The 23,414-nt window shown below is 42.2% G+C and overlaps 1 protein-coding gene across 1 annotated transcript in view; it reads right to left on the bottom strand.

The window, feature by feature from the left end:
• Positions 1 to 15,812: 15,812 nt before the first annotated feature.
• Positions 15,813 to 23,414, bottom strand: part of LOC126184072 (Krueppel-like factor 2) — a 447,658-nt gene continuing 440,056 nt past the window's right edge. Inside the window, exon 3 of the mRNA XM_049926432.1 lies at positions 15,813 to 20,350. Coding sequence (XP_049782389.1) covers positions 19,754 to 20,350 — 597 coding nt within the window. The 3' untranslated portion in view covers positions 15,813 to 19,753. The remainder of the gene's footprint in view (positions 20,351 to 23,414) is intronic.

Below are 23,414 nucleotides of genomic sequence, written 5' to 3' on the forward strand. Positions count from 1 at the left end.
ATTGGAGGCAGGTGTGTTATTTTATTGTCAACCAGATGTGTTGCAGACGAGTCACCAATAGGCTTTGAGGCTGTCCACTGATGTATGGGAGATAAGATACGCATTGTCGTGATTGAGATAAAACACCAAGTTCTCAGATTACAGGAAGCTTTCGTGGAGTTGCACAAGGAAGCGCAGGTTAACAAAATTCTCACGGAGGTGCATGATGAATATTAGGAAATGAGGCGGTCATATGCCAGACAGAGAACTTATCTGTCGGAAAACACTGAAATTTTACCATGGAATTTAATTAGTAGGAAAAGAGGGTCTTTGGACACAAGAGGAAAAATCTTTAAAAAAATGTTCACAGGAGCGGATAACGAATATATCCAGCAGCTGAACAACACGCTTAGGAAAGTGCAAACGCTGACACACTACTGAAGTTATAGTAGAGTTGCATAGACGCAACTGAATTTAGAGCAAGGCGTCGTTAAAAACACGACAATTATATGTGAGTTAACCATGAGATTATCCCAGTACAAGCATGACTCAATGATAACAGTGAACAGTGCTTTAGGACAAATACAAAAACGACTGAGCTTACTGGACAGCAGACTAGCAGTAGCCAGACTCTTACCAGTATTATCACATCGGATGAGATGATGATGTTTGGTTTGTGGGGCGCTCAACTGCGTGGTTATCAGCGCCCGATTATCACATCGGCTCAATGATGCAAGGACTGAGGTGGGGTCATTAGAGGAAGCAGTCTTTCATGAGGTAAACATACAACTGACTTGTATTACTGCCACCACAACAATTCTTGGCATGGTGACAAATAACAGAAAAAGTATTTCCAGCGGAGCTACGACAAGTAGCAGAGGTATTGGAAAAAACTCAGTGATGTTTTACCACTTATCAAACGTAGGAATAAATACAGAGAGAGGACATTTATATGTGTTAGCTGGACTACCAGTGATAGGGATGGACGTGCTCTGTCGATGTTACACGATTCACCCTTATCCAGTAAGATGGACAGCGATGGGAAAGTGGGTTCAAATGAGGCTGTGAGAGATTTTTATTGTTTCGGAGCATGGAGAAACTCACGCTGTTATGTTACTGACCGACCTACCAGAGTGGTGGAAAGAGAATTGCACCATTTGCCCAACTACAGAAGTGAAGACTGAGGCACGGACATGTGAAATGCAACTATTTCTGGGGAAAACGAAGGCAATGGAATGTCCCAAAGAAATATTGATTCTACCATCTCATTTTCAAAAGATAGGAGCACAATAGATATACTCACTCATTGAACCAGAACTTGTATTTATGGACTGGCACAGGGCAGCAAAACCTCAGGGCACGGTAAAGTTCTAGTTACGTGATAGTGATATTTCGGTGAATGGAATGACTTGTGAGATAGCCTGAACGAACTTCCACCTCCAAGCAACACTCACAGGTATGGCTGTACTCAATTTCATTCCCTCTGCATTTTATTGGACACAGACCATTTGAAATACCACCAACACAAAATGTTCCTTAACTTAACCATATCCTCAACCCTTATCTCATACTTCTTAGACACATTGATAGCAACGCAGTAGGGCAATTTTTTCATGAAAAAATATTACATAAATGTAAATGTCGTGTGACCAGGGCCTCCCGTCGGGCAGATCGTTCGCCGGGTGCAAGTCTTTCGAGTTGACGCAACTTCGGCAACCTGCTCGTCGATGGGGATGAAATGATGATGATTAGGACAACACAACATCCAGTCCCTGATCGGGGAAAATCTCCGACCCAGCCGGGAATCGAACCCGGAAGCTTAGGATTGACATTCTGTCGCGCTGACCACTTTTTTTCCTTTTTTTAAATTAGAATTATTACATTCTGAAGTTTGATGGGTATTTCGTTTGCCTCATGAAATTTATACACCAGCTGGAAGAGTTTTGTAATTTTTTTGGTATTTTTTTATCCTCCATCACTTAATAATGATAATAGTAATAATGATAATAATAATAATAATTTCATGTAGCTCAATTTTTACAATTTTTAATTTTTACTATTTCTTTTTTTCTTGTTCCTTTTTTATTTTTTTATTATATATAAGTACTGAAGCCACTGCAATGTCCGTGCAACAAGCGTGGCAGGCAGGTGGCGGCAAGGAGGTCAGCGGTCAATTAGTCCGAGGCCTGGCCACGGTGCCTACCCCATACCCATCGCCACTCACATTGACTGTAAAGGAGCATTTATTTTTTTAGCCAGACTATTCGCTTGATACATAAACGGGGGAAGGTTTGAGAGCTCGAACAGCTATGACCACTCAGCTACCGGGGGCGAACAGAGAAATGTTGCAACATATTCATCAAATACCAGGAGAACCGACACCGCAACGTGGTAACCATGAGAGCGTTTCTACCACTAGTCTTTCTATGTCACTGATACCAATTTGTGTACTTTACTATGTTTTCAGATGTAGAAGTATCCATGCTCCAGACATATCGACACATCAGATACCTGTCGAGTGCTTATCCAGAATAAATGGAGAAACATAGAATAAGGAAATTGTAAATTAGAATAGTTTGTAAGAAAGCGAAATAACGATAATGGGAGGTTATGTAAATGGCTCAGAAAGCAAAAGCATTAGGATTATAATACAGAATTGAGAAAGAAACTATGTAAATCAACTATCATGAACAACGAATTTTTGCACCATGTACAATTATGTAATTATTGTGTAGAGGATCAAACATAGACGGAATATAACCGAGCTCGGTGACCCAGAATAATTATTGAATTACCTCAATGGGGCGAGGAGCGCAGGCGGGTTCGATAAATGAGGACAAATACGCTCATACACCCACAGTCATCTCGTCATAGGTGCAAGCTCGACCCATTAAACAAAGACGCTTTTAGCGTTGAAGAACACATTCTCTGATGCTGCCGTTCTTTCTGCATCACTAGAACTAGAGTGAATGACTGTCTATTGAGTTCAGCAAAACCTAGGCCCACTGATATTTGACGTCTAGCCTGCTACATGCTTGCTGACATCAATAGCGAGAGGCAGCCAGCTTGATTCATAATATAGCCATGCTGCTGCTTCGTACTGGTTCCCCGTGGATGAGAAAACAGGTGTGCAGCCAGCCTTATTTCACTACTGGGTCATTGCGGATGATCTGCCAGCTGCCGACTATACACCGACCAGGTGAGAGGCGTCTGCGCAACCTCCAGGCCGGTCCGTGAACATCAGCTTCAATCTTGGTTGATCCAAGTAGGATGACAGTGGGGCCGTCTTTATGATAACCGGGGTCCTGGCGCCCGTTGGTAGTCTCCACCTGAGTGTGCGACAACAGGCTGACTTGGAGAGCACTAGGTGACAGCAGCACTGGGCCATCACAGGGCGTCAGGGCGGGCAGTGCTTTCCTCGCCAAGCTGCCGTGGCACTGATATGCGGCAGCGACGTCACGACTTGTTGATGAGGTGGTAGCATTCCCTTGTGGCGTGTGCGTTCGCGCCCAGCAACTGACTGCAGTTCTGAAGACGCTTATTCCTTTGTACTCTCAGCACAATAAATAAATGTAAGTACGAACAATACTGTAGCACCGATGCCTCCTGGCACATGCTGAACCACTCACCCTCTACGTCTTGACCACAGATTGACCCCAACTCGTGTGTCGTAACAGTATATTGTTATGGTATTGCTGTAGTTAACCTTCAGTCATACTTTCATAATTCTCTATTCAGTTACGTCATATTTTGGTCCACTTCTTCAGGAAACACAGTCATAACAATGACTTCTGCAAGTTGAAAGTGGCTCTGATAAGGTCCGTTATTGTGTATTCCTTCTTCATTACGTCTGAATTACACTACTGGCCATTAAAATTGCTACACCAAGAAGAAATGCACATGATAAAGGGGTATTCATTGGACAAATATATTATACTAGTACTGAAATGTGATTACATTTTCACGCAATTTTGGTGCATAGATACTGAGAAATCAGTACTCAGAACAACCACCTCTGGCCGTAATAACGGCCTTGATACGCCTGGGCATTGAGTGAAACAGAGCTTGGATGGTGTCTACAGGTACAACTGCCCATGCAGCTTCAACGCGATACCACACTTCATGAAGAGTAGTGACTGGCGTATTGTGACGAACCAGTTGCTCGGCCACCATTGACCAAACGTTTTCAATTGGTGAGAGATATGGAGAATGTGCTGGCCAGGGCAGCAGTCGAACATTTTCTGTATCCAGAAATGCACGTACAGGACACCTGCAACATGCGGTCGTGCAGTATCCTGCTGAAATGTAGGATTTTGCAGGGATAGAATGAAGGGTAGAGCCACGGGTCGTAAAACATCTGAAATTTAACGCCCACTATCCAAAGTGCCGTCAATGCGAACAAGAGGTGACCGAGACGTGTAACCAATGGCACCCCATACCATCACGCCGGCTGATACGCCAGTGCCGCGATGACGAATACACGCTTCCAATGTGCGTTCACCCCGATGTCGCCAAACACGGATGCGACCATCACGATGCTGTAAACAGAAAATGCATTCATCCGAAAAAATGACGTTTTGCCATTCGTGCACCCAGGTTCGTCGTTGAGTACACCATCGCAGGCGCTCCTGTCTGTGATGCAGCGTCAAGCGTAACCGCAGCCATGGTCTCCGAGCTTATAGTCCATGCTGCCGCAAATGTCGTCGAACTGTTCGTGCAGATGGTTCTTGTCTTGCAAACGTCCTCATCTGTTGACTCAGGGATCGAGACGTGGCTGCACGGTCCGTTACAGCCATGCGGTTAAGATGCCTGTCATCTCGACTGCTAGTGATACGAGGCCGTTGGGATCCAGAACGGCGTTCCGTATTACCCCCCTGAGGCCACCGCTTCCATATTTTGCTACCAGTCATTGGATCTCGACCAACGCGAGCACCAATGTCGCGATACGATAAACCGCAATCGTGATAGGCTTCAGTCCGACCTTTATCAAAGTCGGAAACGTGATGATACGCATTTCTCTTCCTTACACGAGGCATCACAACAACGTTTCACCAGGCAACGCCGGTCAGCTGCTGTTTGTGCATGAGAAATCGGTTGTAATCTTTCCTCATGTCAGCGCGTTGTAGGTGTCGCCACCGGCGCCAACCTTGTGTGAATGCTCTGAGAAGCTAATCATTTGCATATCCCAGCATCTTCTTCCGGTCGGTTAAATTTCGCGTCTGTAGCACGTCATCTTCGTGGTATAGCAATTTTAATGGCCAGTAGTGTATTAACAGACCGTTTCCAAGACTGCATAAAATAGTTTTGGTGAAACTGAATCCTCTAGACTAATTCCGTTGTCTGTAAGAACCTTTCACTGCCCAGACGTTACCGAGTGGGAGCTGCAGCCTTGCATATACTCCTCAACAAACTTATGTTGGTAGGTATAATATATGTTTTGGATTATACTTTTTGGTGCAAACACAAGGCTCATAAGAAATAAGAATGTCACACTGCGTCCAGTTGGCCCTCTCCGCAGAACTGATGCTCCACTTGTGGAAACGCAGCCATAAATTCCCATGGCCCATAGCTCTATATCATCTCTGGATCTTATGATGGATATCTTCTTAACTGGGTTGTGTGAAGTTCTAGTCCGTGGACATTGCATTCCATGTTCCTTATTGCTGATTTTACTGTCGTCTTAAAGCTTTCATCACCCTGAAGGTTGGTTTGAACACGGCAATGCTTTGCTATATATGGTCCTAATGTTGGTGGTGTGTCCAAGCCTTCCTCTGTCCCTTGAACTAATTTTCCCAGCCAGTTATAAAGGAACCTACGTTTTAACATGGACTCCAAACTAAGGTGCAGACTGGCATTTTCTCCATTAACGAACAGGGTCTGTCGTGAAAGAAGGGATACGTGAGAGATAAAGATTCTAGGTCAATCGGAAATCGAGCCTCAGATCATTGGATTCATGATTTGGCATAAAACCGCTGAGCCACAGCTGCACTATACTCTGATCAAACCTACTTGTTTGGTGACAGATTATGGCTCAGTTACTTACTTGTTTCTATAAATCTTATTTACAATAAACGTTATAATGTGTAAGTGATCCACAGAACAAGCATAGAACACACATACATTAATAAAGAAAAATATTAAAAAATCGTAGTACGAGTATAGGTATTTTCTGTAAAACTGACTGATTATTTATGTTCAATAATTCCTCTATTGTACAGAAGACGTTGTTAAGGACGAAACAACTTTAATCTACATCTGAAGACAGTTGTGCTATCTAACATACGTCTTATTTGAACGGGCAGATCGTAAAATACCGTTAGTCTTATAGCTTCTGGTTTCATTCTTCTCTGTGTTAAAGTTAGATCCATTAAAGAATAATGCAGATCATTTTCCTTATAGTGCTGTACTTGTAAATGTATCTGTGACTCTCAAACTCGGATGGATTGTTGATAACAAATTTCGTGAGAGAAGAAATGTACTGTGAGGCTGTCGCTAGTATTCCTATCTGCTTAAAGAGATGCTTGCAAGATGTACGTGTGTGAACCAAAACCTTAATTCGAATTTATTTCTTTTGTGCCTCACTCAGTAGCTGTATACAGGGTGGTCCATTGATCGTGACCGGACCAAATATCTCACGAAATAAGCGTCAAACGAAAAAACTACAAAGAACGAAACTTGTCTAGCTTGAAGGGGGAAACCAGATGGCGCTATGGTAGGCCCGCTAGATGGCGCTGCCATAGTTCAAACGGGTATCAACTGCGTTTTTAAAAATAGGAACCCCCATTTTTATTACATATTCGTGTAGTACGTAAAGAAATATGAATGTTTCAGTTGGACCACTTTTTTCGCTTTGTGATAGATGGCGCTGTAATAGTCACAAACATATGACTCACAATTTTAGACGAATAGTTGGTAACAGGTAGGTTTTTAAATTAAAATACAGAACTAAGATACTTTTTGGACATTTTATTTCGGTTGTTCCAATGTAATACATGTACCTTTGTTAACTTATCATTTTCGAGAACACATGCTGTTACAACGTGATTACCTGTAAATACCACATTAATGCAATAAATGTTCAAAATGATGTCCGTCAACCTCATTGCATTTGGATATACGTGTAACGACATTTCTCTCAACAGCGAGTAGTTCGCCTTCCGTAATGTTCGCACATGCATTGACAATGCGCTGACGCATGTTGTCAGGCGTTGTCGGTGGATGACTATAGCAAGTATCATTCAATTTTCCCCACAGAAAAAAATCCGGGGACGTCAGTTCCGGTCAACGTGCGGGCTATGGTATGGTGCTTCGACGACCAATCCACCTGTCATGAAGTATGCTATTCAATACCGCTTCAACCACACGGGAACTATGCGCCGGACATGCATCACGTTGGAAGTACATCGCCATTCTGTCATGCAATGAAACATCTTGTAGTAACGGCGGTAGAACATTACGTAGGAAAGCAGCATACATTGCACCATTTAGATAACCATCGATAAAATGGGGGCCAATTATCCTTCCTCCCATAATGCCGCCCCGTACATTAACCCGCCAAGGACGCTGATGTTCCACTTATCGCATCCATCGTGGACTTTCCGTTGCCCAATAGTGCATATTATGCCGGTTTACGTTACCGCTGATGGTGAATGACGCTTCGCCGCTAAATCGAACGCCTGCAAAAAATCTGTCATCGTCCCGTAATTTCTCTTGTGCCCAGTGGCAGAACTGTACACGACGTTCAAAGTCGTCGCCATGCAATTCCTGGTGCATAGAAATGTAGTACGGGTGAAATCGATTTTGATCTAGCATTCTCAACAGCGACATTTTTGAGATTCCCGATTCTCGCGCAATTTGTCTGCTACTGATGAGCAGATTAGCCGCGACAGCAGCCTAAACACCTACTTGGGCATCATCATTTGTTGTAGGTCGTGGTTGACGTTTCACAAGTGGCTGAACACTTCCTGTTTCCTTAAATAACGTAACTATCCGGCGAACGGTCCGGACACTTGGATGATGTCATCCAGGATACCGAGCAGCATACGTAGCACACGCCCGTTGGACATTTTGATCACAATAGCCATACATCAACACTATATCGACGTTTTCCGCAATTGGTAAACGGTGCATTATAACACGGGTAATGTATCACGAAGCAAATACCGTCCGCATTGGCGGAATGTTGCGTGATACCACGTACTTATACGTTTGTGACTATTACAGCGCCATCTATCACAAAGCGAAAAAAGTGGTCCAACTAAAACATTCATATTTCTTTACGTACTACACGAATATGTAATAAAAAATGGAGGTTCCTATTTAAAAAACACAGTTGATATCCGTTTGGCCTATGGCAGCGCCATCTAGCTGGCGAACCATAGCGCCATCTGGTTTCCCCCTTCAAGCTAGACGAGTTTCGTTCTTTGTAGTTTTTTCGTTTGATGCTTGTTTCGTCATTACAAAGAGGATTTTTTTTTTCGATGGTAAGTAGTTTGTGGTTTGGAGACCCTGACGTGATATGTATACAGAAGCAGTGTGATGCTATGAGGACCCCTTATATCATTATATCAATTTCATCAACAGGTGAGACAGAACGCCCGTTACGTGTTCCGTCATGAGAAGACGAGCAGCGCGTAGTTACGACGGTACTCATATAAACAGCCAACTTCGTATACTGGTCCTTTTGAAATCCAACATGTGAGCAGCTAAGTACCCCTTTAATACATATGTAGGCTTAAATCCTGGAGTACATTACCATCTCAAATCTTTTAGAAAATGATACATAGTGTGACACTGGGCCTTTCAAATTGGGTTTCCATACTCAACGATATCAACGTCTGGTGTGATCTTTTCTCCACTGCACTCGCAGCAAGGTGAGTCCACCTTCCCAACTTGTTGTAGATGACGTTTAAGGAGTCCATGATTGAAGTCTGCCGGCCGTTGTGGCCGAGCGGTTCTAGGCGCTTCAGTCAGGAACCGCGCTGCTGCTACGGTCGCAGGTTCGAATCCTGCCTCGGGCATGGATGTGTGTGCTTCCCTTAGGTTAGTTAGGTTTAAGTAATTCTAAGTCTAGGGGACTGATGACCTCAGATGTTAAGTCACATAGTGCTCAGAGCCTTTCGAAGCATTTTTGATTGAAGTCTTCTTGATATACATGATTTAATATACGAATGGAATTTTGATACATATGGTACTAAAGTGATGTCCTCCTGTGGCGCTATACCTCTTCCGTTCACAGCCCCCTCATGTTTTTAACGCTTCCTTGAACTGGATTATGATATCTGAGTATGGAATCATATAGCTTTTCTGAATGCCAGTGGTAGTATCTTCTTTCGTTAACCTTTTATTGGTATAAAAATAACTTCATTGCACATGTTCTGTAAGAATAAGGGCTATTTTTTGAATCACCAATTAGTCTTGAAATGGATACCACAGTGAGAGTCAAAAATGTTTCTTTTGCGGCAGTTAGCTGCAACTTCCAGTCAATTTTTTACATAGTCGCCGCTGCGACCTGTACATTTGTTGTAGAGTGGTACTAACTTTCCAATATCCTCGTGACAGGAGGTAGCCTGATGCCTGTGATTTCCGTCAATTCCCTACACTGGTGTGAAGCTCGTTGTCTGTGCCAAAACGCCGTCTTCATAGCCATCGGTTCTTGTGAGGGAAGAGACGAAAATCAGAGGGAGCCAAGTCCAGACTGCATGGTGGGTGATTGGAAACTTTGCAGGAGCGCCTTCGTTGCACCTGCAGTCTGTGGCCAAGGATCGTGATGAAGAAAGAAACGCATGACAGTTGCGTTACGTGGAGTGCATCAAATCGGGCGAAATCCGTCAGCAGGGCTTCAGACTTGGCGGAAGAGGCTATTTTCTAGACTTCTTTACGTGCTCACATTGCACTCAAACTGAAAAGTGGGACGTGACTCTATACATGAACATACTAGAGACACTGTGCAACACATCTATAGAAACATTCACCGGATTTTTACTGTGGTTTTGCTGTAATTTCGCTACCGATCGGATGTAGAAAAAAAATGGCCCCGTGTTAAACATGTTGAATTACGTTGCACGCTAGCACGTTCGTATAGTGTTGGTTGTGATGGTACTTCAGCACTTGCAGTGCTGCTTCAGAATCAGACACTACAATAATTTTCGCCTTAATCTTTCGGAAAGTGTCCTGAAGCTCATTACTTCAAATAACTGACAACTGACAGAAAACTGTAATACTAAGGAACAACAAAAACTTAAAACTAGACTTCAAATGTAAACTGCTTCGTGAATTGGAGACGGGAGAAGAACCTAATCTAAAATTCCCGCCACCAGCTTGCCGATTATATGAGTGCGATTATATGAGGGCGTGATGAAAAGTAATTCCTTCGAATTCTTTTGTAAAAAATTTTAGGGGTTTTAAATAAAGCAAACTTTATTAGCAATTTAAGCGTTTACTTTTCAGGTTTAGACATTTGTTTCTCAACGTAGCCAAACTGGCGAAGAACGTTTCTCCCAGCTACAGACCAGTTTGTCGATATCGTCACTGAAGAATGTTTGACTCTGTTGACGCATGACAACGTCACTTCTGCTTGCATCACTTCATCACCATCAAAGTGAAGTCCTCGAAGGTGTTCTTTAAATTTTGAAAACAGATGAATGGAGCCAAGTCGGAACTGTATGGAGGATGATAAATGATCGTTAACCCAAGGCGTCGGATAGTCGCAGATGTCGCAGGTCTCATGTGTGGTCTGGCACTGCCATTCTTAAAGAGAGGATGCTCCGTCTATGAACTAAGTCTTCGAATTGGAGCTATCAGTTTTCTATGAGTCTCGCATTACCGTGTACAGTTTAGGACTAGAGTTTGCTTCACTACGAGCATGAAAACCCAACATCGCACATTACTGATGTCGATACAGCCATCATTGTACACAGCCTTCATTCCTCTATGGATTTGAATCGGATGCACGTTTTTATGGGGTTAGAAACTCGATTGCAGCACGCTGTTTCTCAGGCACCGACATAGTTGCAACACACACCGTCGTGTTCCATGCTACATTTCAGCGCCCTCAAGCAGCAGAGTGTAGCAACTTATGCCAGCGAAGCCGGAGAGTAATACGCGTAACATGTAATACCTTAGTCGATGTTAGAATAGAATAAAAAAATCAGAGATACTACTTTTCAACACGTACTCGTATTTCAGATCTGTACACAAGTCACCGAGGACTTATAACTGGTGTTAGTAATGTGATGTAATTCTGTTTAACTTTCAATGCGTTTCATAAATTCGATAACGAGTGCGACAAATCGATCTATTCAGAATCGATTGCTTCAAATGAAAACTGCTTTGTTCGACACAACCTAAATTCTATGCACTAAAAGCTGCTACTGATGTAACATAATACAAAGTTTCGGTTACTACACAAAATAGCTTTAAATTATCCGTCCCTTTTCATACTGAACCTTTTATTATATTTGCTATATCAGCTTTCTTAGTATGCGTGAAGTTTTCACACTAAATTTGTCTTTTGGAAATTATCGTCAGCCTTAGTATAATGACCAAGTGAGGTGGCACAGTGGTTAGTACACTGGACTCGCATTCGGGAGGACGACGGTTGAATCCCGCGTCCGGCCATTCTGATTTAGGTTTTCCGTGATTTCCCTAAATCGCTCCAGGCAAATGCCGGGATGGTTGCTTTCAAAGGGCACGGCCGACTTCCTTCCCCGTCCTTCCCTAATCCAATACGACCGATGACCTCGCTGTCTGGTCTCCTCCCCCAAACCAGCCAGCCTTAACATAATGTACTGGAAAGAAGAGGACCACCTCTTATTCGCAGAGATATAATAGCTTTTGTGGGGGGTTGATTCCATATACCAGTCCTCCAGAGTCTGGTTTCAGAACGCTGCCCATCTTAATTTTGATACTTTTTTGGAAAAGCCTTTTGAAGCAATTGATGTATTTCTGTAGAAGCTGTAGGTCAAAGTATCTCGCTTCCGACAATTAGTTTCATAGAAAAAAGACGTTTTAATTCCTTTGTAATAATTAAAACATCGATAAAGGTATATCAACAACTTTCATAATAATGTGCCTACATGGAAATAAAATTACAGTTTCGTAATCCTCTGATCATCGAAATTGTCTGATTTACATCATGATAACGTTTTTAGATCTCTATTCTTACATTGTCAACTGACTTATTTTGTATGCTTTTAGCCTTTTGCATGCCTTTCCACCGGTTCAGTCGAAGTATTATAAACTCAGTTTGTATTCACCAAGAACCTGAAATTTGTGAGAAATTCTCAATGCCATTTAAATGCACTGAACTATCCGTATTATTATCTATCAACTTATTTTCAATTTACACAATACGGAATTTCAATTATTAGACATGTAACGGCGACGTAGTGCTTGTCTGACGCCTGTGGAATGAAAGCAGCAACCTCAGATAGAGGGAGGTCGTGTTTGGCAGTAGCATTTGAGTGAGAGTTTGTTGTGGTCAGATGACAGATGTGCGTATGGTTAAAAATGGCAGTGCATTATTTCTGCCTATGGCAAAAGCGGCAACGTTAACTCAAAAATCGTTCAGTGCATCCATGTCATGCTGTTTATGACTTCCGCAAGACGTTCGATACGGTTCCCCACAGTCGTTTAATGAACAAAGTAAGAGCATATGGACTATCAGCCCAATTGTGTGATTGGATTGAAGAGTTCCTAGTTAACAGTCATGTCATTCTCAATGGAGAGAAGTCTTCCGAAGTAAGAGTGATTCCAGGTGTGCCGCAGGGGAGTGTCATAGGACCGTTGCTATTCACAATGTACATAAATGACCTTGTGGATGACATCGGAAGTTCAGTGATGCTTTTTGCAGATGATGCTGTGGTGTATCGCCAGGTTGTAACACTGGAAAATTGTACTGAAATGCAGGAGGATCTGCAGCGAATTGACGCATGGTGCAGGGAATGGCAATTAAATCTCAACGTAGACAAGTGTTACGTGCTGCGAATACACAGAAAGATAGATCCCCTATCATTTAGCTACAAAATAGCAGGTCAGGAACTGGAAGCAGTTAATTCCATACATTATCTGGGAGTACGCATTAGGAGTGATTTAAAATGGAATGATCATATAAAGTTGATCGTTGGTAAAGCAGTTGCCAGACTGAGATTCATTGGAAGAATCCTACGGAAATGCAATCCGAAAACAAAGGAAGTAGGTTACAGTTCGCTTGTTCGCCCACTGCTTGAATACTGCTCGGCAGTGTGGGATCCGTACCAGATAGGGTTGATAGAAGAGATAGAAAAGATCCAACGGAGAGCAGCGCGCTTCCTTACAGGATCATTTAGTAATCGCGAAAGCGTTACGGAGATGATAGATAAACTCTAGTGGAAGACTCTGCAGGAGAGACGCTCAGTAGCTCGGTACGGGCTTTTGTTAAGGTTTCGAGAACATACCTTCACCGAAGAGTCAAGCCGTATATTACTCCCTCCTACGTATATCTCGCGAAGAGACCATGAGGATAAAATCAGAGAGATTAGAGCCCACACAGAGGCATACCGACAATCCTTCTTCTTTCCACGAACAATACGAGACTGGAATAGAAGGGAGAACCGCTAGAGGTACTCAAGGTACCCTCCGTTACATACCGTCAGGTGGCTTGCGGAGTATGGATGTAGATGTAGAACAGAAATAAACCCAGATTATTCGAAGTGTGTGTTCCTTACTCATAAAACATATTTTTATACATCAAACGCACATATAATGCTGTAGACATGCACTCTGGACAACAAACGGCTACAAGCTAAGTGTATCCACGGAAGTTATGCATTTGGGATTCTACATCATGAGTGGGTGCTCGAGTTACAGCCAACTGAAATAAACAAATAGGGGCATCTCAGTAGCAGTGACTATATCTGTTGTCAGTAACAATGAAGTCTACTGCCACACTTAACTTAGTATCTACCCTTACAGTTGCTGCACTGACCAACAGATATTGCCGCAGAAAAATAACATTTGAGAAAAGAGGTTCACCGTGACATTTGGGACACTCCATACTTATGTAACTGAAGAGATCGGTGCTCCACGAAAGGCAGCTAAGCTATTATGTAGGGAAGAATGGTGGACGGTTTTCCGGATTCGTGCCGACTGTATGGGAGTGAATGCGTTACTTTTTTCCCTCAGTCACACTTTGGGTATAGAGCTGAAGTATTTGCACATCAGGAGGTATCATAACTCTTAAAAGAATGTGTCCGAGAGATGTGGACGGCGGTTCAAATCCCCGTCCTGCTATACAGATTCGTTTCCCGCTCGTTCTTTTCAATAGGACACGGCCGATTTCCTTCCCCATTTCTTTCCAGTCGGATATTGTGCTCCATCTCTAACGACATCGTCATCGACGAGCCATTATTTCCTAACTTCCTTCCTTAAAGAAAGATCTTGCAAAAAGCAGTCTCTTCTCACAGCAGGAGGACGGTAGTTGTGAGTCAAGGATCACAAAATTGGATGAAGTTTTGCAAAGATGTTCTTCACACTAAAACAGTAAACAAACACAGCATGGACACAAATTTTGGCAATGCGATACTTCCAAAGTTTTGATAAAATATGCATGTAAATTCTATTTCTCTCTCTCTTTCTGTTGACTATTATTTGATAGTGACATTTTTATACTATGTATTCGCTGACTGGGGTTCATGTGTGTTTCCCGATTTTGCGAACCTCTTTTTTTACTGGTATGTAAAATGCATTTTTTCACATAAAAGATGCGTTTCAATACAGCAGAGTATTCTTTTATGGTTCTTTAGTGCAAATATCTACATTTAACTGTGAGATAATGGAGCACGTTGCTGAACTTGCATGCTATCGTTTAGCGTCTAAGTTGATTACTGGCCGGCCGCGGTGGCCGTGCGGTTCTGGCGCTGTAGTCCGGAACCGCGGGACTGCCACGGTCGCAGGTTCGAATCCTGCCTCGGGCATGGGTGTGTGTGATGTCCTTAGGTTGGTTAGGTTTAAGTAGTTCTAAGTCCTAGGGGACTTATGACCTAGGATGTTGAGTCCCATAGTGCTCAGAGCCATTTGAACCATTTTTGAAGTTGATTACCAAAGAATGGGGTTTCAATAAGGTCTGTTTTGAGCACACTGCTGAAGAATTGTCTGGTTAGTGCTGCAAAGATGTTGTGTTACGGCTGCTTTCGCAAGTACCCGAACGCCTACGAAGCACAAAATTTATAAGTTAAAATTTGGGACTAATGTTACAGTTAGGGAATATCTATGAATGGTACGGGTAGGCAATGACGAAATGAAAAAAGTACTTATAATGATATATAAGTGTGAGTTTTGTTAATACTCACAATTCCTTCCACATCAAATAAATAAACAATTTGCAATACTGAAATGCTGATTAATTAGGAAAGAAAAAAGAAATCTGGGTCAGACTTAATCTTAGTCCACAAATCCACAGTATGACGACTTCGTGTCGCCCATGCACCTCACCATACGTCATACTCTTTAGGACCTGAGCGACACAGAAAATTTGACATCGAATGCCTCTACAACTATGTAGTGTCGAAAAAATTCGAAATAGGCTTTTATTTTTTTAAAAAAAGAAGATGAAAATCTGTACCAGATATCATCCCAATCCGTGGTCCATATCTGGCCACTTTCTTGTCAGTTTTCTCGTTATTTACTGGTCAAAGAATAGATAAATTTTCATTACTTGTAGAACTCAAATTAAAATCCTCTAATTATGGTTAGGAAACAAATTTTAGTGCGAAGTCATTTGGGATTCGGAAGAGTACAGGTTTTCGGTGTAACAGAAGTGGCAAAGGAGTATTTCACAAGTCATCGTTTGAAACACACATATATTTCATTTCTTACAATACAAGTGGAAAATATTTGTGAAAACAATAGAATTACATGAGACGGTTGTATTATGATATCACAGACACAACAGTCTTTCAGCTGATCATCACTAAACTCTTCAGGAAGGAAGACATCACTGTTTTCCAATCGAAAGACACAGTAACAAAAGAAGTAAAGGTGTTTGAACACAGCTGCAAAGTCTTGCATATTTCAAATTTATTTGGAGTTGGTCTGGAAACTGTGAGTTAGTTTAAGCGTACAACAGATAGGAACGATTTCGCAAAACAATTTGTGTAAAAGCTGTGAGCTGTACATGTCTAGAGCGGCAGTATAGCACCCTGTAACGTTGAAGCTGATGTTTATTTGAGTGTAAACGAAGAGTGATACATGAAATTCTTTGCAAACACTTCAAATTCTGATACTGTAATGTGCAACTGGTTCTAAGATACCTTAGCAACTTACACAAGAACAGTGAATAATAACTTAAGCCTCGAAAACTAATTTCAACTGTTAAATTTGTGCGAAGGCGAATACAGTGAAATTATTGTAAAGCTATAAACGTATTTCAGTAAATATGTGTCATGTATTACAGATATTCGCAACATGTTCCTCAAACTAGGAAATTATAATAAAGAAACTCGAGCAAAATTTCTGTGGCAACGGGAAGAGTTTGTCATTTAATAATCTTGGTAAGAAGTGTGGTAACAGCAGAGGAGAGCAATACTTAACAATGTTGAGGGAATGTAAACAGATAACTAACAATCTGTTAATGATAGTTTCTAATCATTCAAGTGCAAAACACTGATTGTATCTTGTTGATGCATAAAGGTGAAGTAAAGAAGTTTCCTCATAGCTCTACGCATAAAAGCGTACCGATGTCAGACGTGGGTCTTGCTGTGATAACAGTGAGTGCTTCCAACAAAGATACTGCTCGACAAGCGACCTTTTGATCTTACCGACTGGGAACGGACTAATTTGAAAAGCAATATGCCTGAAGAGAATCATGATCTTAAATGAAGGTCACCTTATTTGAATTCTACTCGAGATAACGAAAGCTTACTTGTCGATGATTCTATTTGTTAAATACTGGCCTTTTGTCGCGTTATTTGACAACTACACGATTTTATACTTTTAAAAATTCGAAGACTTCTCTCACAAAGCATCCATAACATAAATATAAAGTACATAAAGCATCACTAATGACATTACTTCCGAAACTAAATGCAAGAATTTAATGCGATGCAGCAACTTTATCACCGTTGAAATCATTCTATTTACACAATGTTTGGGAATAATTAGCCTCTCAGAAGTAAAAAGATGAGAATATAATGGGAATAAAAGATGAAGTCATGATTTTATCATGGACAGAAAAGCGGAATCAAACAACAATTGTGTGACAAAAATCGCCATCATACTTGGCTGATAATTTCATAAATATTTAAATAAGACTATTTACATTTGGAGTGTAAGTGAACTACAATAAAAATCTTTACAATACATGGTTTTTCATCCGTAGTACATAAAACGCTGGAACATCTTTCACAATTTCACTCTATATCAGCGCTCATGTGCTCCTGTAAGCTGCAGACATTTCACTCAGAAAGCAATGAGTTAGAAAGACAACTCGAATGTTGTCAGTATTGCTAGGAGCACGGTACACGGTTTGTACTCTCGGACGTTTTGTAGCTGAGAATGTTGGTCTTCTTCGCGCTTCGTCGATCTTATGTTCAGTTTTCCACAAACAGTCCCACAGTATTATGCTGGCTCTGTGATCTATGTGGACTCATGAAAAGCTGATTAAAGACGTCTTCGGTAAACCAAAGTTTATATTTCGAATTCACTTGAGTTCTGAATTTTTGTAACATCTGTGCTACGACATATAACCATCAGCTTCTACTAGAAAAACGAAATTAGCAACTACTGCTGCGAATATTCTATGAATTAGACCAAGGACGCTGAACACACATTTTGAATAATACAAGTCGCTTCTTTATAATTCATCTTTTGACATACGAGTGAGAGGTTTGCAAACTTCAATGACACAGTTATGGAGATTCATATTCGGCTAAGGAAAGACAGAGCAAGTGGGTGAATGTTTGCCATCTCTTTTTGAAATGTGAAAGTGGAACAGAATACAAGCACCAAACACGAATTGGACGAAGGGCGGCCTTCGCTACAGCTTTCCTCTTATTTAATGTAGGATGTGAAGTACTGTACCGATACAGTTTAATTTGTGCAGTTCTGTCTTCTACTGTTCATCCCAGTATTGTACTGACGTCTTTTTTTCGATGAAGTATTTGAAACGCCATACATAAACAATATAACCTACTAATTTTTACTCGAAGAATTTACTCATTCACACACTCGAAAAAATTTGGGTATCAACGAAAATTAGATAGCGCGAATATAGATACTCCCTTTTCTCAAGAATCGTAACCGTTACCGTTAACATTACCAGGGCCCGATTTTGAACCAGTGAAGCTATTACACAAATAAAACGTACCAAAGAGATCCAGCAAAGCTAGATGGAGGAGGAAGTGAAGAATCATAAGTAGTTGCATTTTCGACAGGTTGCTGTTGTGGAGTGACAAGTTTGAAACAAACTAATGCGCAGATTGCAATTTAGATTGTGAGCTAGTTAGATACGCATCAGATAATCAATCTTAATTTGTGCTGTGGAGCGTGTTGACTTACAGGGTGGCGAGAATAAAACTGTCTTGAAAAGTGTTTTCGTCAGTTTGTAGCAACTCACCGAACTCGCACCTTTGTGTGCTAAAAAATTGTCACCTGTGCGCTGATCTGCAACACTGTAGTGTTCAATTTGTAGTCTGGTTCACAATGTATAGAAATCAAAACATAATTCTTAAATGAAACTTTTAATGCCAAGAGGTACGTTCAGGATCTGTGTAATCCAGTTTCTCATATGTGTACCCGGTGGTAAGATGTCAGCTTGTGTCTACTCTCAGCGGGCATGAGCACTTGATAACAAGGCTTCGTCCTTCGAAACTGGTTATACCCAAATAAATAGAGAAATAAAGTATATTCCTGGGAGATACTTCCATAATCACTCTCAGCTATAGCTCTGCAACCTGTTTCTCCCTAAAAAAAAAAAAAAAGAAAAAAATGAGGAAGAGATTTTGACGATTTATGTGTGGAAAGGAGACGAACGATTTTATGGGTGTTTCAGCGAGATGGAGCAACAGAACACACCCCATACGCAACTTCGGCACCGGTTCATCAAACGTTCGGTGAGGAAAGTTCAATCTGCAAAGCTTATAAAACTTTCTGGCCTCCAACGTAGCTTGTTCTGTCTCTCTGTGGAGCAAACTGAACAAGTAACTTCCAGACAATAGAATAACAACAACAGCACACTGAAAGTACAATGTCACAGTTCGACAAAACCTATACATCACCTCACTGACGGCTACAGTGGCCATTTCCAGCCCCTTGTGTAACAGTTCAGTTGTTGATTAACTAGAGTAACTCATTTTGTGCCAGACTTTTCCGGGCCGTCTGTTTCATTTTGGTCACTCCATATACTATAATTGTACGTGCTGTAACCTGTAACGTTGATCGTGGATATCCGAGATGTGTACCAATATGTACACGGAGTACCAAATGATAAACGTGTTCTCTTACATTGTGAATGATAGAAGTACAGACAGCCACTATGACACTAAAAGAAATTTCACGGTAGCAGTATAGTGACAAATATGTGTAAAGCCTTCAGTGGCGGAGAAAGTAAAAGACTGGAACGAATTTACAGGAATAAAATTCTTGTTTGTTTCATACTAGTCTAGGTCGCTTTCAACACTCGCTTCGCTCATGCTTTATATCACATAACAGTGTCCACGAAAAGACAGCGTCGCTCGTCCTGTGGCGGTGGCGAATCTGCGGAAACTACGCGAATGTGACGAGGTCCGTGTGGCCCAGTCTAGACGGATATGTGCCTCTTCATGTGCAGCGCTAGGTGGTCGGAGCGCGAGAAGGCGCGCTCGCACAGGCGGCACTGGAAGGGCCGGTCACCCGTGTGCTTGCGGTAGTGGCGCGTCAGCTCGTCGGAGCGCGCGAACTTCCAGCCGCAGCCCTTCCAGCCGCACTGGTACGGCTTCTCGCCCGTGTGCGTGCGCAGGTGCGCCTTCAGGTGCGACGACTTGGTGTACGTCTTGGTGCAGCCGGTGTAGGTGCACGTGTGCGTCGTCACCTTCTTGCGGCCCCAGCGGCGCCGGCCGCGCTTCACCTTGCAGGCTGCGGAGGGCACGTCGACGAAGGGCGGCGGGCCAGGCGGAGCTGGCTGCGGGGGCGGCGGGGGCGGCAGCTGGTGGCGGCCGCCCGTCAGCAGGTTGGCGAGGTGGGGCGACGCGGGCGGCGTCATGACGCGCACGCTGGGGTACGGGTGCAGCGACAGCCGTCCGCCGGCCGGCCCGGCGTAGTGGCCGGCGCCGCCCTCGAGTCCCTGGTGCTGCACGAACGCTCGCGGAGCGTCGGGGCTCGCCGGCGGCGACACGTGCCCGTACGGCATCGACGCGCCCTGCACACACCGCAACACCACATCAGTGTGCCACATCTCTTGCACTACACACACATGTTTTATGTAGGTGCTGGATCACAGCTCGTAAGTTAATTATCTCATCTAAAGCATACAGACACCCGTACGTAGTGCGGAATTGACCACTAGGTGCCAGGAGAGGCGGACCCACCGGTATAAAAGGAGGCATGGTGTATTGTGCTGCCAATAGAGAAGCAATACCAGCAGAACGGCTCAGTCTGGGGAACTCAGTGACTTCGAACGTGGACTTGTCAGCCGACGTCACCCCATCCATCACAGACATTTCAGCCCATCCATCATAGACATTTCAGCCTTTCCAAAGTTGCCCGAGTTGAATGTTCGTGATGTGATTGTGAAGTGGTTCAAATGGTTCAAATAGCTCTGAGCACTATGCGACTTCTGAGGTCATCAGTCGCCTAGAACTTAGAACTAATTAAACCTAACCGACCTAAGGACAACACACACATCCATGCCCAAGGCAGGATTCGAACCTGCGACCGGAGCGGTCGCTCGGCTCCAGACTGTAGCGCCTAGAACCACACGGCCACACTGGCCGGCCATTGTGAATTGGAAACACGAAGAAACAATCACAGCTAGACCGAGACCAGCCACCCCTCATGTACTGACAGACAGGAACCGTCGAGCATTGTCGAGGCTGGTGGTAAGAAATCGTATGAAATCACACGAAGGAATCATTCGTGTGTTCCAAAGTGTTGCCAGCAATCCAGCTAGTTCAGTGACTTTGGCTGTGAAGTTAAAAAGGATTGGGTACAATGGTCGAGCAGCTCCTTGTAAGTCACATATTTCTGTAGTCAATGTTAAGCGACTCTTGATACGGTATAAAGGGCGAAGGCGCCGTGCAGTGGATGACTGGAAACGAGTGATTTCGACTGATGTATCAGTGTATACCTCGTGGCAACCTTACGCATGGCTTTGGGTATTGCAAATGCCTGGAGAACATTGCCTCCTTCGTTGCGTGCTGCCAACAATAAAGTTCGGAAGTGGTAAATGTAAATGTCGTGTGACTAGAGCCTTCCGTCGGGTAGACCGTTCGCCGTGTGCAAGTATTTCGGTTTGACGCCACTTCGGAGACTTGTGCGTCGATGGGGATGAAATGATGTGATTAGGACAACACATCACCCAGTCCCTGAGAAGAGAAAATCTCCAACCCAGCCGGCAATCGAACTCGGGCCCTTAGGATTGACATTCTGTCGCGCTGACCACTCAACTACCGGGGCCGGATTTCGGAAGTGGTGGTGTTATGGTATGGAGCTATTTTACGTGGTTAGCGTATCGTCCTCTAATTGCACTTAAGAAAACACCCTGTCATAAAGCAGTATTTGTGAGGTCAGTGGTTTGTAGTCAGTAACGTTTCTTGAATGACGTCCTGCGTCCAACGTTACTGTCTTCTCTGGTTTCGGCTCTTGCGCAATAATGGGCTGCCATTTCCCCACATACATTCTAACATCACATTGGTAGTGACCACAGCAGAGTTCATATTATGCCGTGTTTAGGTTTTCTTAAGTGCAATTAGAGGACTTATATCCGGTATCTGGCCAGTAAGACGCTATCTGGTGTACATGCTGATGAAAATTCACATAATAAATTGTCACATACCCACTTTAAGTCATTTAAGGCAGGTCACATGACCATATTACCTATGGCATCAAATTGCATTAAGTCCATCATAATTCACTGCTGTGAAACGGTAAAATTGGTTAAACAGTCAATAATATATACTATTCACTGTTAATCTTAGTTCTATACATACAGTGTTTCCAACATTTCGTGTAGAGGTACTCTACACACTAGCGACTAAAAAGTTTATTTATGTCGACAACACAAATCAATGATGAACCAGAGGGTCTGCATCGGTCGATATTTACACTATGATTGTACTGGCTAATATCTTTGCGATTGTACATGTTGTACATTATATTCATCCATGAGCACTTGTGATAGTCATTGGATAGAATAGAATTGATAGATGGATATGAAATCCATTTCATGTCTTCTCTACACAGCGTATCTGATAATTCTGAGGACTATAATGTGTTGTAATAAAGAAATATTAGCAAACGTTGGTGGTGGAATTTACTTACCTTAAATGGTCACAAATGGTAGCCAGTGACCAAGAAACCTGAACGTACCTAGTACAAATATATTGCCATACTCACACTTTGAAAAATGGGGACTTTTTACACATAATAAGTTAACAGTAAGATAAATTAAATTTACTTAAGCCAAGAAATATTCATTAATAATTTCTACGAAATTTTTAAACGTTCACCTTTTTAAAACTAAAATATAGGCAGCATAATAGTAACATTTTTTGTAAAGTTTGATATTTTGAACAGATGACGTAAATTGTGGGAACAATGTCAACTCTCAGAACACCAATACTTTATGCCCACATTTTGAAAATATTGTAACTTAGTCATGCACTTTACATTTTAAAATTTTGAAAAAATATTTATTGTTTTTCATAATTTGTTATACCATATTCCGTAACTGTTTAGAAATTTTCAGGAAAATTGTAATCAAAAAATGCAGTTTTTTGTAGTGAATGTGACTATTCGCAATGTATGTCATATTCATATTTTCAAGTTCATTACCCATCTTACTCATCTATAATCTTAAAAATGTATGTTGTGAATAAAACTCAATGACAATTAATTAAATGCTCATTTTCCAATTTTTTTATGGTGGTCATAAAATACCACTCCTCTTCGAGAACTCACTATGGAAAATGCCTTGAAGGTGCTAAAATTGTGCTGAAAAATATGTTCGAGTTCTGGACCCTACTTATACATCAGTACCTAATTTAAAAGGGTGTTGTTAATGAAAGTTAAAGAGTACCCCCATCCCCCCCCCTCCCCATTAGTAGTACATGTTATGGAAAAATGCGTTGGTATTGCTAATTGCTATGGTTAATTAACTTTTGATGACGTATACAGTTTCCTTTCGGAAAGAGTGAATTCACCAAAATTTAATTACTGTAAACATTAAATGTAAAACAAATGGAAGATTCACATTAATCTTCAAA

This window comes from Schistocerca cancellata, chromosome 4, assembly GCF_023864275.1.
Source record: "Schistocerca cancellata isolate TAMUIC-IGC-003103 chromosome 4, iqSchCanc2.1, whole genome shotgun sequence".
In the NCBI taxonomy this organism is placed as follows: Eukaryota; Metazoa; Arthropoda; class Insecta; order Orthoptera; family Acrididae; genus Schistocerca; species Schistocerca cancellata.